General features: G+C 45.1%; 1 protein-coding gene across 1 annotated transcript in view; it reads left to right on the forward strand.

Annotated features, from left to right (window-relative positions):
* The window catches only part of VASH2 (vasohibin 2), a 100,632-nt gene that overhangs the window by 75,487 nt on the left and 6,249 nt on the right, over positions 1-18,896 (forward strand). The window contains exons 6-7 of the mRNA XM_014575269.3: positions 1,140-1,521; positions 9,689-9,804. Coding sequence (XP_014430755.1) covers positions 1,140-1,521; positions 9,689-9,804 — 498 coding nt within the window. The remainder of the gene's footprint in view (positions 1-1,139; positions 1,522-9,688; positions 9,805-18,896) is intronic.

Raw genomic sequence — 18,896 nt, forward strand, 5'->3', positions numbered from 1 at the left:
TTGTAATGGCCTCTCTCAGCCTGAAAAAAAAGAGGCTGCTGCCCAGAGGGACTTGCCTGATTTGGTTTGTTGTGATTAATAAATGAAGAAACCAGGTTTTCCAAAGGCAGAACCCATCTGTCCTAATGCGCAGAGGGAGACTTGCCTGCCCAAGGTTGTCAGGGTTCTGTCTGTTTCCTGACCCAGTCTCCTTGCTGGCAGAGGATGGCTAGAGTTGGCTCCCACAGGAGCCAATCAGCACTCGTCCTGAATCTGGAGGGAGCCACTCGACAGATGATCACACAGAAGTGGCATCACGGGTTGAAGCAATGAATTACAGGTAGCTCCCCTGTGGAGTATTGTGTTATGCTGCTATAAGGCAGCTCACTTCTCATGGGCTGGGCCCAACAAAGCTCATGATCCCATGCCATCTACATGATTTGTTAGTCTGTAAAGGTGCCACTAGACTATTGGTTGTTTTTTAAGTTTTCCAGTTACAGACTAACTCAGCTCTCCTCTGAAACTTCTCAAGGTGTGTTTGGAATCACCATAACAGGCCAGGCTGAAAGACTCCTGGTCATCTCTTTGGGTCAGTGTCTGGCCTGAATCCTTTCTTTAATCTAGCTGTTCTTGGTTCATGAATTTAATGGGCTCTCTGATGACAAAACAGTCCCATGGCACAGGTTGTCAGAAGAAAGGTAAAGGAATATAAAAAAGAGATCCATGAAGTAGGATCTTTCATAGTACCTGAAGGCTGCGGATATACAGAAAACCACCTCTCAAAACTCTGAACAGCAGCCACCTCCAAAATGGAACCAGAGGAAGGTTCTTGGGAATGCTAAACTGAGGAACTCTGCATTGGGATTAGAGATGTGCTAGTTTTCTTTTATCCTGATATAGCTTTGCTTTTCATTCAGGCACGGTCAGGGCCCTAGGAGTCAGGCCCTTCCTGCCTCTGCTACTGACTTGATGCATGGCCTGGTGCTTTCTATGTCTCACCACCAGTCAGTGCAATGGGTATTCTAGCACCTCCCTTGCAGAGGCACTGTAATGGAATCTCAGCCCCTAGGGTAGACAGGCTAAGGGGACTGGCCTTAGAATTAAAACAAGATTTGTTTTGCAAGCTTTACCCCAAACTGCCTTGACACAGTCTGTATCAGATACCTGACCAATGGGCAGCCTTCTGTGGAACGATTCCCAATCAGCTTTAAAACCCACTTCTCAGGAAATTATTTTCATCATGTGGTGCTTGGGCTTTACTGCAATGGTCGGTATGGCTCACTGGGCATGAGCAGACGATCTGATCTGATGGACAAACCTCTGATGTATCGAACTCTGACTGATCTGGTCTTTGAATTTGAGGATTCCTATAAAAAGTATTTACATTCAGTCAAAAAAGTAAAAATTGGATTATACGTCCCGCATGAGCCACACAGCTTTCAGCCCATTGAGTGGAAGCAGCTGGTCCTCAATGTAGCCAAGATGATGAGGACAGACATAAGGAAGGAGTTGGAGAAATATGCCAGAGATATGAGAATGAAGGTAAGTGTATGACACGATTTCCATAAGCCCCTGGGAGTTTAGGTCTGATCTCCTTTACACTGGAGTACATTGGGAATAATTCAGTTGATGTTAATGAAGTCAAACCAGAGTAAAACCAGTGTGAGATTAAAGTCAGACCAGGTATGTTGGTAAGTCCATCTACTCTGTCCTTTTCTGTTTCTCCTGAACTGCATGGTGCATGTTTCCAAGGCCTATTCTGGAACATTATTTGTAGGATCTCTCCCTTCTCATCTGACACTAGTGGACTAGAACTTCTCCTAGTTATAAGTGGCCCATGTTTGCCAGCCTCTTGCCTCTGTAACCCAAGCAGTGCACTGTTAACAAATAGCTTGCTGAGTCTTGAGCTCAGAAGAAAATCACTGAGCAGAGCTAGTGAATCTCTGGTGTGGGGGACAGGAGTCTGGGAAGCCATGGGCATGCTCCAGTTATTGGCCTGGACTCTCTGCTGCATCAGCTTCCTGCTTGGGACAGCACAGTGATGGTCCCATACTGCCAGGGAACCTGTTATGGCTACTTGATTGGCTGCTCAGCCATGTTGCATTTTACAGCAGCTCCAAGGCAGCTGAGTATAACCATTGGCAGCCTACTCTGGCGATGCCCTCTCTTCTGCAGTAGGAGCAGTGGGAGGGAAGTGTAGGAGCCAGCTATGCCAGCTCTTCCCCCACTGAGGACTCGTCAGAGGCAGAAGTAGGGTTATATTCCCACCCCTTTGTGTCGCCAGAGTCATGACTGCCTTCCAGCCTGCTCTCCCCTGCCAAGGGTGTGAGCCCTGCTGGGCTTTGGAAGGTGGGGAATTTCATTATGGAAGGGACATGGTGAGAGTGCGGTGTCAGGCAGTTCTGTTATTACCTCTGAGTTGCTGGGTTAATATAGCACAGGGCTGGGGAACCCTCACTGATGTGGTCCCTAAGAAGACCGACACTCCTCACATTCCCCTCACACCCCAGAGCCTAATGGGGGCCAGGCTAGCAGATTTTGTGTGCTCCATTCCTGGAGTAAGCCCGGACTCCCCTGGGCCTGAGGTTCCCCAGCCCTGATGTAGGCCCTCATGTGCCTAACGAGGCCAAGGAAGTATGTCAGCCAGGGCCTCCTGTGGCATAGGAAAGCCTGCCAGTTGCTGCCCTATCTTGGGTATCCAATGAGAGAGCTGAAGTTAAGTCTGAGGAGGAGTTACATGTGCAGTACCCTATGTCTTCAGGGTCCACGAGCACACACTGTCCTTGTAAACAATTTCTCCTCCCCAGATGACTGGAACGGGCTTAGCCCTTCATTGCATGTGCTGTCCCACTGGTCACTGATGGCAGCAGAATTGGTGCTCTGGGTCAGGATCAGCGGCATGATAACTTTTCTTTGGTATTGTTTAGTCCCTTAGACTTGTGGCACTTCCCAGCTGGCGAATCAGATAGAAAAGCTTAGAGGACACTTGCAGACAAAGGTCTGCAGTTGCCAAAGAGCTGAGCATATGAGTCCCTTTCTGGCTGGAGTTCCTGAGGGTGCTTCAGTGACAGCTGAGGGGGATGAGCCAGTTGCAGTGGCAGTGCCGTTGGCTTTGATGTCTTTACAGCCATCTGTCGGCAATTAGGGTAAAGCAGGTGCACTCAGGAAGTGCAGGGCTGCTTCCCTTTTCAAAGAGCTATGCGGCATCCTTTGTAAATTACTTCAGATGCCACTTCTGATTCCCCTCTCCTCATGTCTGGCCGAGAATGCCTGTGACATGGTGTTCAGGAGCCTGCGCCAGTTTGTGTCAGGCTCTGAATAGCAAGTGGAAAATGGGTAGTAAATCTGCCTAACGGAGACTTCCTAGTATTGCTGCTACAGCCCCTCTCCTGCCGATGTACACATGTGCGGGAGGTAGTGTGAGTCTGACATGACTCTCTTCACCCTGTTTTCTGTTCTCAAGTACTTTTGTAACCCAGATTGCTCACCTCAAAGTAATGTCAGTGAGCTGTGCAGAGCAGTTAGGAATCCAAGAAGGCAGTGGAGGGAGAGGCCCTGCCTTCCTGAGTGTAAGTAGAGATGGAGTTCACCTTTTGAGGAAGGGGAAGACCGTATTTGGATGCAGATTGGCTAACTTAGTGAGGAGGCTTTAAACTAGTTTAATGGGGGCAGGTGACCAAAAGCCACAGGTAAGTGAAGAACGTGGAGACCTAGGAGATGGGTTGGAAATGGGAGGGAAGGTGGGCTATAATAGCAGAGAAAAAGGAGGGACAAGGCAGAACTGGGAGCCAAGGTCAAATCAGTATCTTAGATGCCTATATACAAATGCAAGAAGTATGGGTAATAAGCAGGAAGAAGTGGAAGTGCTAATAAATAAATACAACTATGACATTGTTGGTATCACAGAGTCTTGGTGGGATAATACACACGATTGGAATACTGGTATAGAAGGGTACAGCTTACTCAGGAAGGATAGGCAGGAAAAAAAGGGAGGAGGTGTTGCCTTGTATATTAAAAATGTATACACTTGGACTGAGGTGGAGATGTATGTAGGAACCAGATATGTTGAGAGTCTCTGGGTTAGGTTAAAAGGGGGTAAAAAAGCAAGGGTGATATCATGTTGGGGTCTACTACAGGCCACCTACCGAGGTAGACAAGGTGGATGAAGCTTTTTTAAACAACTAACAAAATCATCCAAAGCGCAAGATTTGGTGGTGATAGGGGACTTCAACTATCCAGACATCTATTGGGAAACTAACTGAGCAGGGCCCAGACTATCCAATGAGTTCTTGGACTTCATTGGAGACAGGGTTGCCAACCATCAGTAAATTTATGGACAGTCTGTAAAAAATTAGCCGAAATTGGACATGTCCATAAAGTCCGTAAAAAAAAAAGTGCTATAAAATTTCAAAAAACAGCAATTATTTCTTCTGTGCTGCTTCAGCCATTTTACTGTGGAGCAGAGGAAATTGAACATTTTAGTTGTTTATTTAGATCAATAGTTGAGGTGACGTGACATGAATCACGTGATCCATGTGATGTTATAATTTACATTATCCCGCCGAATTAGCGTCAGCACATCGGCAATTTATGTAATTTAATATTGTTTACCGTTAAAGTTTACAATGTCAAAATCTATATACATTGTTCTTGTGATGTATGAATGACAACAATTACTTTTCACTTTTGGCCATTTATGTCGTCTTAATATAGTATAAAAATTATGTTAGTTAAAAAATTTGTCTGTCCGTAAATTTGTCTGTAAGTGAAATTTCTGTGGGTTGGCAACCCTGATCGGGGACAACTTTTTATTTCAGAAGTTTGAAAAAACTACTGGGGGGAAGCTGTTCTAGATTTGATTTTAACAAATATGGAGGAAGCTGGTTGAGAATTGAAAGTGGAAGGCAGCTTTGGTGAAAGTGATCATGAAATCATAGAGTTCATGATTCTAAGGAATGGTAGAAGGGAGAACAGCAAAATAGAGACAATGGATTTCGGGAAGGCAGATTTTGGTAAGCTCAGAGAGCTGGTAGGTAAGGTCCCATGGGAAGCAAGACTAAGGGGAAAAACAACTAAGGGGAAGAGAGTTGGCAGTTTTTTAAAGGGCTATTATTAAGGGCCCAAAAGCAAGCTATTCTGCTGTGTAGGAAAGATAGAAAGTATGGCAAAAGATCTCCTTGGCTTAACCAGGAGATCTTGCATGATCTACAACTCAAAAAGGAGTCATATAAAAAGTGGAAACTAGGACAAATTACAAAGGATAAATATAAGCAAACAATAAAGGTATGCAGGGGCAAAATTAGAAAGGCAAAGGCACAAAACAAGCTCCAACTAGCTACAGACATAAAGGGAAACAAGAAAACTTTCTATAACTATATTAGAAGCAAGAGGAAGACTAAGAACAGGGAGGGCCCATTGCTCAGTGAGCATAGAGAAACAGTAACCAGAAATTTGGAAATGGCAGAGATGCTTAATGACTTCTTTGTTTTGGTCTTCACCTAGAAGTCTGATGAAGGGATGCCTAACACTAACATAGTGAATGCTAGTGGGAAGAGGGTAGATTTAGAAGATAAACTAAAAAAAAGAAAGTTAAAATTCACTTAGAAAAGATAGATGTCTGCAAGTCACCAGGGCCCAATGAAATGCATCCTAGAATACTCAAGGCGCTGATAGAGGAGCTATCTGAGCCTTTAGCTATCATCTTTGAAAAATCATGGAAGATGTGAGAGATTCCACAAGACTGGAAAAGGGCAAATATAGTGCCCATCTATAAAAAGGGAAATAAGAACAATCCAAGAAACTACAGACCAGTCAGTTTAAATTCTGTGCCAGGAAAAATAATGGAGCAAGTAATTAAGGAATTCATCTACAAACATCTGGAAGGTAATAGGGTGATAGATAGCAGCCAGCATGGATTTGTAAAGAACAAATCATGTCAAACCAATCTGATAGCTTTCTTTGATAGTATAACGAGTTTGTGGGTAAGGGAAAAGTGGTGGACGTGGGTTACCTAGACTTGAGTAAAGCATTTGATACAGTCTCACATGATCTTATCAATAAATCAGGCAAATACAACTTAGATGTGGCTGTTATAAGGTGGGTACATAACTGGCTGGATAACTGTTCTCAGAGAGTAGTTATTAACAGTTCACAATCCTACTGGAAGGGCATAAGTGGGATTCCGCAGGGGGTCTGTTTTGGGACCAGTTCTGTTCAATATCTTCATCAGTGATTTACATGAAGGCATAGAAAGTACACTTATTAAGTTTGCAGATGATACCAAACTGGGAGGGTGCTTTGAAGGATAGGGTCAAAACTCAAAATGATCTGGACAAACTGGAGATACGGTCTGAGGTCAACAGGAAGAAGTTTAATAAGGATAAATGCGAAGTACTCCCCTTAGGAAGGAACAATCCGTTTCACACATACATGATGGGATGCGATTGTCTAGGGAGGAGTACTGCAAAAAGGGATCTAGTGGTCATAGTGAACCACAAGCTAAATATGAGTAAAAAAAAAATATGATTTTGGGATGCATGAACAGGAGTGTTGTGAGCAAGACACAAGAAGTCATCCTTCCGCTCTGCTCTGCACTGATCAGGCCTCAGTTGAAGTATTGTGTCCAGTTCTGGGCACCACATTTCAAGAAAGATGTGGAGAAATTGGAGAAGGTCCAGAGAAGAGCAACAAGAATGATTACAAGTCTAGAGAACATGACCTATGAGTGAAGAATGAAAGAACTGGGCTTGTTTTGTTTAGCAAAAAGAAAACTGAGAGGGGACATGATAGCAGTTTTCAGGTATCTAAAAGGGTGTCACAAGTAGGAAGGAGAAAAATTGTCTCCTTGGCCTCTGATGATAGGACAAGAAACAATGCGCTTAAATTGCAGCAAGGGAGGTTTAGGTTGGACATTAGGAAAAACTTCCTGTCAGGGTGGTTAAACACAGGAATAAGTTGCCTAGGGAGGTTGTGGAATCTCCATCTCTGGAGATATTTAAGAGCAGGTTAGACAAACATCTATCAGGGAGGGTTCTAGATGATGCTGGGTCCTGCTATGAGGGCAGGGGACTGGACTTGATGACCTCTTGAGGTCCCTTCCAGTGGTAGTATTCTAATAGTAAGTCAGATAGTATCTGACTTGTCTGACCTGCAGGCAATGGAACTGATTCATGCCGTGTATCATTCTTTGGAATTTCACCCATTGTTAGCTTCTTAGATGGTCTGGCTAGTTTGAAGCCCATTGCTTGGCTTGTGTTATTGGTCAAAAACTCGGGAAGCACCAGGGTGCTCTGTCCCACAGCAACACTGCAAAGTTCTGCATTGCAGTCCAGACCCATTGTAGCTGATTGGCCTGTCAGGGCAGCTTACAAAGATCTCTTGGTTTCCCAAAGCCTATTAGCCTTTGGCAGATTATTTGGATTAGGCCTTTTAACCTCAGGGGATATTGTCAGATATTGCACATTGGAGTCTGGGGGACTCCTTCCATAAGTAAGGACCAAGCAGGATTCCTCCACGACATGTAAGGTCTCAAATGTGCCTGCATGCCAGAAGGGTACTGAAAGGGAGAAAGCAAAAAGAAGTTGCAAGATTTGGAGCAAGACCCGTGTGACAGAGCACATTCCCTGTTCAGGGAAGAATGCAGATTGATACGTGGGGCTCTCACTCCATGCACGTTGCTGGCCTAATAGTAAGCTTCTGCATAGTGTTTTTCATTTGCAGCTCTTAGGGATGTGAAACTGATGAGCCTGGGTGCAGTTACCCGCAGCCCCCTCCATCCACGCTGCTGACTCCGTATTAGGGGCAGCAGCATGGGGGGGCGGAAAGGAGAGGCAGGAGTGGGTATGCATAGGTACCAGGTCCCATGGAGCCACCTGCCCCTCCCCCACCACTGCTGCCTGTGAATAGAGGCAGCAGTATGTGGGGGGGGCAGCTCCCACCATGTGCAAACATGTAACTGCTGAAAAATTCCAATGAAGCTCCTTTATGTAACAAAGGGGGAGAATTCGTAACAATTAGGCCACAGCTATGTTTCTGGAGGTTTTAACTTGAGCGATGTAGAGGTTATACAAGTAAGGGGCTACCTGTGTGGGTGTCAACAATTTTCAGGTGACACAAAAGCTCCCCTGTACAGCTTTGCCAGTGGACCCGCAGCAACCTGCAGCACCCTGCTCTTCCACACTCTGGTGGCCTATGCTGTGCACCAACAAAAGTCCAAATCCACAAGGGAAATGTTGCCAGTGGGTTTTCTCAGATCGTTGAGAACATTGTAGTTGAGGCCCCACTGTTTTCCCTCCCTCTATCGACAGACTGTGGTTTTTCATATACTTCCTGTGATGGCGAGGAAAAGATTTGTTTCCATCAACTCCAACTTATGTGTTAAACAGAAGGTTGTCGAGAAGGTGGATGGATGATAAACATTGTTGACAATGAGTCATTTGCCTAGTGTCCATCAGACCCAAATGCAGGAAGAAACACCAGATTGATTTCCATGCTGGACCAAACCAACTAGGGAGCCATATGCTGCTCAGTTCCACAGATGTAAATTTGGAGGAACTCACTGACTCTTCTGGATCTACACTGATGTAACTGAGAAGAGCGTTCCCCATGGTCTCCAGATGTGGAAAACAAGGGTCATCCTGTGCTCCTATAACACACCCCAAAGCTTTCTAGTGTTCATCTTCCAACCTGGGACGAGATGAACTGCTGCACGGAAGGCAGTCCCACTGTGATGGCTCAGTGTGCCACAGGGAGAAATGGAACAGCATTTGCATTGTTGTTCTTTCACCCTTTCACCAAAGGAACTGAGGGCTGGACACTCAGCTGGTGTAAATTGCCACAATGGAACGACTCTGATTATGCCCGCTGAGGAACTGTGGCCCACTATATTTTGCCCAATTTTTAAAAGCTGTCTAATCCTTATGGGTTTTTTAGACAGAGAATAATGGGTCTAATTCCTCTCTCTATCATCCTGGGGTAAATGAGGAGTTGGTAGAATTAATGTAAAAATGAAGCTAAATGAGAGAAAAATCAAGCTCTACAATGGTATGAAAGCTTTAGGCTTAAGTTATATTCTAATTTTAGTGTAATACATTTAATTGCATATGGAATTAGAATGATTTCAGCCTTCTGTTACCTGTTTAGTACCAGACAGAATGCTGGTATCTGAAGTGCATTCTAATCAAGTAGGCAAGTAAAGATTATTTTTACTATGTATACACGTTGGGCCCAGCCTCGTGCAGAAGATGGAAAAGACAAAGTCCTTATCTTGAGAATGTTGCAATTTCAAGGCCCTGGTCCTGTGAAGACTTCAGCACATGCATATCTTGCACATGTGAGTAATCTCATTCAGTGAAATCAAAGTCACATTGAAATCAATGGCAAAATTCCCATTGATTTTTTGCAGGGGGATCAGGATTTCACCCCTGGACTTACCTGGGGCTATTCATTGGTTGTAATAATGCATATGCTATCTCTAAAAGATCAGATCCTTAGAATAAAAACTGGTGTGAACGTAATGCTGATGAAAACAATCACCCTACAGAAACTCTTCCCAGATGTCTGAATGGTCAAGGGACGGGTTGCTGAGAATCCAGCTGACTTTAACGGACTTACACTCTGTGTCTCCAGTGCTATCACGGGATCTTTAAATTTTTAGATAATGATGACTAGATATCTTTATTCACTGCCTCTCTTCCCCACCTCTTTCCAGATTCTGAAACCAGCAAGTGCCCATTCTCCAATCAAAGAGAGATCACGGGGCAAGTCACTGTCCCCTCGCCGAAGGCAAGGCAGTCCTCAGAGACGTGTGTGCAGAAGAGACAAGTCGTGAGTATTTCTGCATTCCTACCGCTCATGTGTTCTTTTTCAGCTGATGCCCCATTCATTGGTGGGTTGGAAATTCAGGGTAAGGACACAGTTAAAGCTACACCATAGATTTGGAGTTGGGATTCATCCACCATGGCAGTTTCCCTGTTTGTATCTGCTCCGCGTTTTCCAGTTAACTCTGGCTCTAGCTGTTGGTGCTAACATAGGGGTGGTACTGTGCATACTCTTTACTCAATTTCCTAAGGTCTGTTAATAACAGAGCTGCTGGGGTTGGGGGGAGGGAGGATTTGTAGGTTTGGGGTGATGCTGCGTGTCTGCTGTGCATGTTGGAAGAGGAATCCCATTGTTAAGTATTCGTTAATTTTGGTGTGGCTCCCTCTCTGGAGATGAGTGGGATGGGAGAGATGTTATAGTCACCAAAAGGGTGTATAATAAAAACAACAGAACATATACGCCAGCGGCATGGAGAGTTCCTGCTCTTGGGTTCATTCAGACCGGACCTCAATTCTCTGCCCTGCTATGTGGGCGAAGACTAGCCACTGGGTTACATGGCAGCTCTCGTGGAGAGAACACGCCATATTGCGGAGAGAGTGAAATGAGCAGAGACTTTCCTTTCACTCTCATTGCCCTCAAAGTTAGACAAATACTTTGTATCAGGGGTTGTTCTTAGTAAAGTAATTCACGATCTCAAAGCTTACAGTTAGTCGTTGCACTTTTCCTTTAACTACCTTGTGAAATCCTGGCTAGTTGTATGTGGCACAGCTCTCTATAAGATAAAATCAAGACTATGTATCAGAGGCTCTGTACTGCTAGCAGCTAATGGAAAGTGTCACTAAATTTAAGTGGTAAGGGTCTGTGGGTCTGGAGTAAGAGGATGCTAGCCAGGATGAAGTGAAATTCTGCAAGTCCATGCTGTGCAGCAGAATCACAACAAGGAAGGACTTATGTGGCCACAAATTATTCAGCATTTATAATGATCACTTTTTCAGTAAGTTCCCAGAGGGCCTTTGGTATAATTCTTTGTTAGCAGCTAAAGAAGTTAGGCTGACTTACTAAATATACTTTAATGCATAGAGCAGCTGACGATTTAATAGCAGGTTTACATTTTACATGTGAATTCATATTCATTATGTTTTGGGTCTATTAGCAGGGCTCCAATCCTCCTTTAGTGTCTGGATAATTATAGTAGTTCTAGGCCCTGCCACTCCAGGCACTTTCCCTTGCCCTGCGCACCTCGAAGGATATTTCCATTTCTGGGTTTCTAACGCTGCTACCAGAATTGTTCAAATGGCACAGATGTTCATTTTGGAGAGAAGTGTCAATGCCGCTGGTTTTACAAAGAAGCCTCAGGGTTTCTGAGAGCCAACTGCTGAGCAAGCATCAGCTGCACAGCAACCTGCTCCTTACTGCTTTTTTATTATGAAAGGACAAGCAAAATAAAAGTAGTTTAGCTTTGACCCGCTGGGGCCATGTGGAGAGTCCATGGTCTGCATTTCCATGTGAAACACACACACCTACCTTGGACCCTACGCTTGCCTGGTGGTTTTGTGCTCCATTTCTAATTATATTAAATAGAGTTATCATAAAAGAAAGACTTTAACTGTATAGTGATGACTCGTATCTAGGCAGCAGATCTGATTGGAGCGGGGAATTGAGTCTCCTTGCATGAGACTAGGCTAGGCTGCTCCTGCTAGGCTAGTGGCATAAAGAAGGGGATCTGAATTTCTGCATCCAGCTAGGGAAGGATGTCCTCGGCACAGGAGCTTGGAAAGACAACTGTAAGACTGCTTTCTGAGCCATGCTCTCCCCCTCAACCCTGCCTGGGGGCTGGGGATGCAGCATGTAGTGCTGTAGAGATTTCAGGCCACTCCTTTCTCCTCAAGCAGACCAGACTTAGACTCCCTGGGAGGGAGAGAAGAGGAGAAGTCAAAGTTGCCAAATGATTACTTACATAGTAACTCTGGATGTTTGCTCATTGACCCGAAGTCCACCAGTAGCCTGCAGCTGCCATGCAGGGCTCCCGGGCTATCCGTTGTCCTGGCATATGTCACCTCACACTAAAGTTGTTGACGCTTGTAGGAACTGTTGTGTTTTAAGTCCTCCTGTTCCCTGCTTCTACATTGCACCCCTCCCCCACAAAAGACCAATTAGCACAAACGGAAGTCTGCTGCAGGAAAAAAAAAATGCCTGCTTTATGTCGTTTCGCTACATGTCCACGTTTTTTGGAACATATCTTGGTCGTAGAGTGGGGACATCCTGTACCACTAAGGTGTAATGTCAGGTCTGCCATTCAGCCTGGAACGTAGATTAATCAGACCTACTCTATGAGGAACACCACAAGAACTATATGTGTGCACAAAGTGGCCTTCTTCAATCTGTGTGCAGTCTAGGGCCTTTTCACAAAGACTAAGCTGTGAGACTAACTGGCTACCATCAGAGAACGAGACTTAGGCTTAGAATTTTAAACTTGGATGTCTAAATCCATATTCAAGCATCTAACAAAGAGTCCTGCTTTTCAGAGGTGCACAGTACTCACTGCTGCTCACTGACCTAGGGATCTAGGGGTCATAGTGGACCACAAGTTGAATATGAGTCAACAGTGTGATGCTGTTGCAAAAAAAGCAAATATGATTCTAGATTGTATCAACAGGTGTGTTGTAAGCAAAACTCGTGAAGTCATTCTGCCGCTCTACTCTGCACTAGTTAGGCCTCAGCTGGAGTACTGTGTCCAGTTCTGGGCGCCACATTTCAAGAAAGATGTGGAGAAATTGGAAAGGGTACAGAGAAGAGCGACAAGAATGATTAAAGATCTAGAGAACATGACCTATGAAGCCAGGCTTCATGAACTGGGCTTGTTTAGTTTGGAAAAAAGAAGATTAAGGGGGTCATGATAGTGGTTTTCAAATATCTAAAAGGGTGTCACAAGGAGGAAGGAGAAAATTTGTTCCTCTTGGTTACTGAGGACAGGACAAGGAGTAATGGGCTTAAAGTGCAGCAGGGGAGGTTTAGATTGGACATTAGGAAAAAATTCCTAACTGTCAGGGTGGTCAAATATTGGAATAAATTGCCAAGGGAGGTGATATTTAAGAACAGGTTAGATAGACATCTGTCAGGGATGGTGTAGACGGAGCTTGGTCCTGCCTTGAGGGTGGGGGGCTGGACTCGGTGGCCTCTCAAGGTCCCTTCCAGTCCTGTTATTCTATGATTCTATGACCTGTAGGGGAGTTGCAACTGCTCCTTTGGAAATCATGCCTCTAATAAAAGTGCCTGGATATGGATTGAGGTGCCTGGTTTAGGTACAGATTAAAAAAGCTGGTGTTAAATGACGGCACATCAGAATAAAAGGAGCATAATTTCTACAGCCTCTTCACACTAGAATGTGGTTCACTATAGTCACCAAGGGCCAGACTTTCAAAGGTATTTTGGTGCCTAAAGACGCAGCTAGGCATCTAATGGAATTTTTAAAATCGCCTCATCTGCTATCCTACTGGAGACTAGCTATGTCCTAGGGCAGCAAAATATATTTAACGCGCTGGCCCGTGGAGCATGACCTACTGTCGTTTACGCAGGGTAAATGAAGCGTGACTAAGCCAGCGGAGTTACAGCTGTAAATGCTGAGGTGAATGAGCAGAATCTGTCCCTTGTTTCAAAAACACACTAACTTGCAATCAGCAGCTTGGGCACCGGCCAGTGGCCACACGCCTCTCTTTTCAGCCAAGCCATATGGAACTGCCCTGCAGACGGGTCTATGATTGTAGGCAGCCTCTTGTTGGGAGACGGTTCCTTCCAATTCCAGTATTCCCTGGCTTTCTGAGCCTTTGCCCCACTCTGGCTAAACAACTGTTTGCTCCTGTCTAGTACAGGTGGAGCTATCAGGGTGTGTCTAAACAACATGGCTCCATCGATGGACCCATGTAGATTAGGCTGATCAGCAAAGGGAAATGAAGCCGCAATTTAAATAATCGCAGCTTAATTTAAATTTAAATGGCTGCCGCACTGAGCTGAAAAACAGCTGTTTGTCAGCTCAGCGTGCTAGTCTGGACACTCCCGCGCCGACCTGACAGCCCTTTATTGACCTCCCCGTTATGCCTCGTAGGATGAGGTTTACCGGGGAGGTCGATAAAGGGCTTTCATGTCGGCAGGGGAGCGTCCAGACTAGCACGCTGAGCCGACAAACAGCTGATCAGCTGTTTGTCGGCTCAGCGCGGCAGCCATTTAAATTTAAATGAAGCCGCGATTATTTAAATCACGGCTTCATTTCCCTTTGCCGAACAAACAAATCTACATGGCTCCGTCGACGAAGCCATGTAGTTTAGACATACCCTCAGACTTGGTGGGGAAGCGAATGGGCAAAGAGGTGTGTTTAGTGGCACTTAGGCCAGGTCTAAACTAAACCCAGCAGCTCAGCTTAAAGTATGCAACTCCAGCTATGTAGCTGGACTCTGCTTACCTTAAGCTGAACTCGGTGGTGTCCCCACAGTGGGAGGCTGATGGAGAAAATGCTCCCATTGGGTTCCCTTACTCCTCGCAAAGGCACCCACCGAGTTCAATTTAGTAGGTCTTAAGTAGACATGCTAAACTGAACTCTGGAAGATTGATCGTGGGCAGCAGTGATCTTCTTTTTAGTGTAGACAAGGCCTAAGTAAGTGACTGGGAGGATTGATTGAGCATATGCTAGTCTTGCAAGGTTAAAAGGTTTCCAAAAGTTAGCTAATGCAGGGAAGGAAATACATAACGGAACCTATGCACTCCCCACCCTTGTTTGCTGGAAATTGGAAGAACCTAGCTGTTTTGAGATGCCTTCAAATTACTCAGCTAACAAAAAAAAAATGTTCAGGCATCCGTATTCCAAACCAAACAATGAACAGCTAAGGAGTGTATATGAGTGTTGTGCATCTTTTCTCTTTATGAATCTCTTATTTGTATGCTCTAATTATAGCCAGTTAGAGAGCCGAGAGGCCCTTCCCACAATACCCATCCTGGGTGAAGCTGGCAGAGGCTGAATAAGATACGTGGCATTTGCTGGAGTGTGTTCACCTGCTGATGGCAAGCTGTTATTACAGGCTGCTTGTTGTCGACAGTAAGATTATATAGGCCCTTCCTGGGAGGAGACAATGTACTGAAGTTGAAATGTTTTCACAAAAGTGTTTTCCTGAGCTCAAGAGCTGATTTGTGACTTTCCTTTTCTAGGTGGATTATATGCGCCCCCGAGGCAGTGTCACCCCATGATTCAATAGACGCAGGGTTGGTGGAAGGGGCATGAGAGGGACTGGGATTGCTGCCAGCTCTACAGGGATGAGAGTGCTCTACCTGCATGTGGTTGCTCCCATTCCAGTCTCTCCCAGAGCTCTGGCCCCACTAGCCATGGGAGTAGTACCCTAGACCTCACTCCTACTTTTGGGCTCTTGGCCAGCGGGGTTGCATTGGGTCCAATGCAGCGAATCCAGTGGCAGCACCAGTGGGATCTGGACCCTGCTGGGGCATGCATGAAACCTGAGTGGTGCTTTGACCCCATGTGGCACGAGGGAACACCACTCGTCAAATTTGGCCCAGCAGTTGTTTTGACAGCAAAGTGGCTGGGTGAAACCTAACTGGCCCCTTGCAAGTGCACACAATGCACATTCATTAATCTTGATTTTTGTGAGTTTACTTGCACCCCTGGTAGAGCTGCCCCGTATCTCCCCCACCAGGCATGCCAGTGCTTAATAAGCCCCCATTGGGTGTGCGGTGCTGTGGATGCAGTGGATGGAGTGGTCTGAAATGTTGTCTCCTATTATGTTGTTAGGTTCCAGCCTTTTACACCCATAGGGTATCTCCAGCCCCGTGTAAATGCATCCAAATAGAACAGTTTCAGTTCCTTCCATTGCTCATTACGGGTTAATGAGTTTTGCATTTTCCTAGTAATAGAGAGAGAAGAATGCTAATCCAGGCTTTCCAAAGATAATCTTGAGTTAATTCTGTGCATTTACTGTAGTTACAAGTGAACCACAACAGGGATAGACTAATCCATGAAAACTTCTAATTAGACAACCCATCTGGATCGAATCAGGGGGAAGAATCTCACCAGGCATTTAGCTTTCCACAGAAATGCACTCAAATGAGTATTGAGATTAATTATTAGTTGCGTTTGAATTAGAATTTAATCCTGCAGGGACTACTGGGTCAACAGCTTGCTCCTGTGGATGCTGAGCACTATGCCAGGCACTGTTTGCAGGACCAGGCCAGCATAGTCTGAGTCCCCTCCCCTCTTATTTTCACTGGCGTCCTCCCAGCGTAATGCTCAGAAGAGACTCCAGGCCCCGTTCACTTGAAAGCCGCAGGGTGATACATATTATTTAATTATATATTTAAATAAAAAGCTACATGTTGTTATCTCTTTGGGAAAATTTAAAAGGGTAAAGCGAAAAAACCAAACACTCCCCATAAGCCCTCTAAATTGCAAAGGGCTGCCGTAGCACACAATGGGCCCTTTGGTTGATTCTGTTCTTTCTGCTAAACTCTAAGCAGCGGGGTTGGGCATTGTGATTGAACTTCATGAAACTGGAAAGCTTGTTTCATTTTGAATCTCATGGGCTGTGTCTAGACTGGCCAGTTTTTCCAGAAAATCAGCCGCTTTTCCAGAAAAACTTGCCAGCTGTCTACATTGGCCGCTTGAATTTCCGCAAAAGCACTGACTTCCTACTGTAAGAAATCAGTGCTTCTTGTGGAAATACTATTCTGCTCCCGTTTAGGCAAAAGTCCCTTTTGTGCAAAGCTTTTGCGCAAAAGGGCCAGTGTAGACAGCTCAGATTTGTTTTCCGCAAAAAAGCCCCGATCACAAAAATGGCGATCAGGGCTTTTTTGCGCAAAAGTGCGTCTAGATTGGCACGGACGCTTTTCTGCAAAAAGTGCTTTTACAGAAAAGTATCCGTGCCAATCTAGACGCTCTGTTCCGAAAATGCTTTTAATGGAAAACTTTTCCGTTAAAAGCATTTCCGGAAAATCATGCCAATCTAGACACAGCCATGAAGTGTTAGGGACTGGATGTAATATCAACAGCCGCAGCTGTGCTGCCAAATGTCAGCCTACAAAATATGTCATTTTAGCTGCTATTCTGTGAAATGCATGTTGTGTGTGAGTGTAGTAATGTGCATTTCTAGTGAGACTGACTTTACCGTTTTCTATGCAGTATCTAACGAGTGGTTTTAGTGCTTCTCTGGAAGGCTAGAGATTGATGTACTTCATTAGGATCTACACAGAGACTTAAAGCAGCATTTAATAATACCTGAAGACAGGAGCGGATGAGAGTGCCGCGGGGCCCCAGGCAGCACAATTTCGTGCCCCCCCCTTTGACACGGCGCATGCGCCGTGGCTCCTGCAAGCGCGGGGCCCGGGACAGCCGCCCTGCTCGCCCTGTCCCAAATCCGCCGCTGCCTGAAGATGTTTCACAGTCTGTATGAACTGAGGAGCTGATAAGTGGCTGAGGCTACCATTTTAGTCACAGTTCCAACAGTCAATGCAGTCTGATGGACAATCTCAGCTAGGAAGATTGGAATTGCTCATATAGGATTTAAATAGCACAATCAAAAGGCTTGATTCTATCCCCCATAATAATCCACATGGAGGAGACCCTCTATGCAAGTCACTTCCCCCACCATGGGGAAAATAAAGGAGGCTCTGGTGTTTCCATATCAATGTTCCTCCGCCCCACCCCACGTGATGCAATGCATGTTGCAGGTACTGGGATTCACAGACAGGGGGACTGGTGGGAGCAGTCAAGTTGGGAAGATGTGGGCAGGCCCCAGGGACTCATCCCATCTACATCAGACTTGCAGAGGACAGTTAATACAACTTCAGGCTTTGCTGAACCAACTGGTAGGATTCCTCCTTTAAGGCTGAGGCAACAGAGCCAGGGTGTTGGCCTTGGCTTGGTTTCTTGTGGCTGTACAGGCTCAGGGAGATGGAGCGATGACCTTTCCTTTGGAAGGCCAACCGCCACCCCCTCGGATGGAATATGTGAAAAACCTCAACAAAAGCCTTGCAGAAATCTTCTCAGGCTTAATCCCCTCTCACAGGTGACTGGGCCTATAGTTAAGACACTTTCCTTTCTGAAAAGTGTTCAGAAGCTAACTAGGACACTAGATAGGACACATGGTAACAGTTCAGAAGAGGATGGAAGTATTTATAGAACAAGTTGTAGAACCAAATCAGTGAACAAATAGCTTGTGAATAGTCAGAGGAGCACTAGCTACTCACAATAATATTCCCAAATCTCAAAAACTATGTGAATTCATAGTAGAAATATATTCTTTTCTGCCCTCTCCTTAAAGGGTGCAATTCACTGAACCAGAGCAGAAGCTATACATTCAGCTAACAGTAAAACAAAAACAAAAACTGCTCCAGTTACAACTCATTTGGAAAGTTTTGTCCAAACAATGTGGTAGAAGTAAAATGCAGGACTATGTAGCACTTTAAAGACTAACAAGATGGTTTATTAGATGATGAGCTTTCCTGGGCCAGACTCACTTCCTCATGGAAGAAAATAGTCACAACCATATATACCAAAGGATACAATTAAAAAAATGAACACATATGAAAAGGACAAATCACATTTCAGGACAGAAGGGGGATGCGGGGGGGGGGGGGGGGGGGAGGGGAGGAAGGAAGGTAAGTATCTGTGAGTTAATGAAATTAGAGGTGGGGAAAGTTAGATGTCTGTGAGCTAATGGTATTAGAGGTGATAATTGGGGAAGCTATCCTGGTAATGGGTAAGATAGTTGGGGTCTTTGTTCAATCCGCCCCCCCCCCCCGGAGAGTGTCGAATTTTAACATGAATGACAGTTCAGAGGATTCCCTTTCAAGTGCAGATGTAAAAGGTCTTTGTAGAAGAACACAGGTGGTGAAGTAGTTGAGACAGTGTCCTTTCTGGTTGAAATGGCAAGAAATAGTTTTTTCTTTGTGATCTTGTCTGTCTGATGTCTGTTTTGTGGGCATTAATCCTTTGGCGAAGTGTCTGAGATGTTTGTCCAATGTACATAGCAGACGGACACTTTCGGCACACGATAGCATAAATTATATTTCTGGATGCGCAGGAATATGTGTTCTTGATCTTA

Source organism: Pelodiscus sinensis, chromosome 3 (assembly GCF_049634645.1).
Source record: "Pelodiscus sinensis isolate JC-2024 chromosome 3, ASM4963464v1, whole genome shotgun sequence".
Classification (NCBI taxonomy): Eukaryota; Metazoa; Chordata; order Testudines; family Trionychidae; genus Pelodiscus; species Pelodiscus sinensis.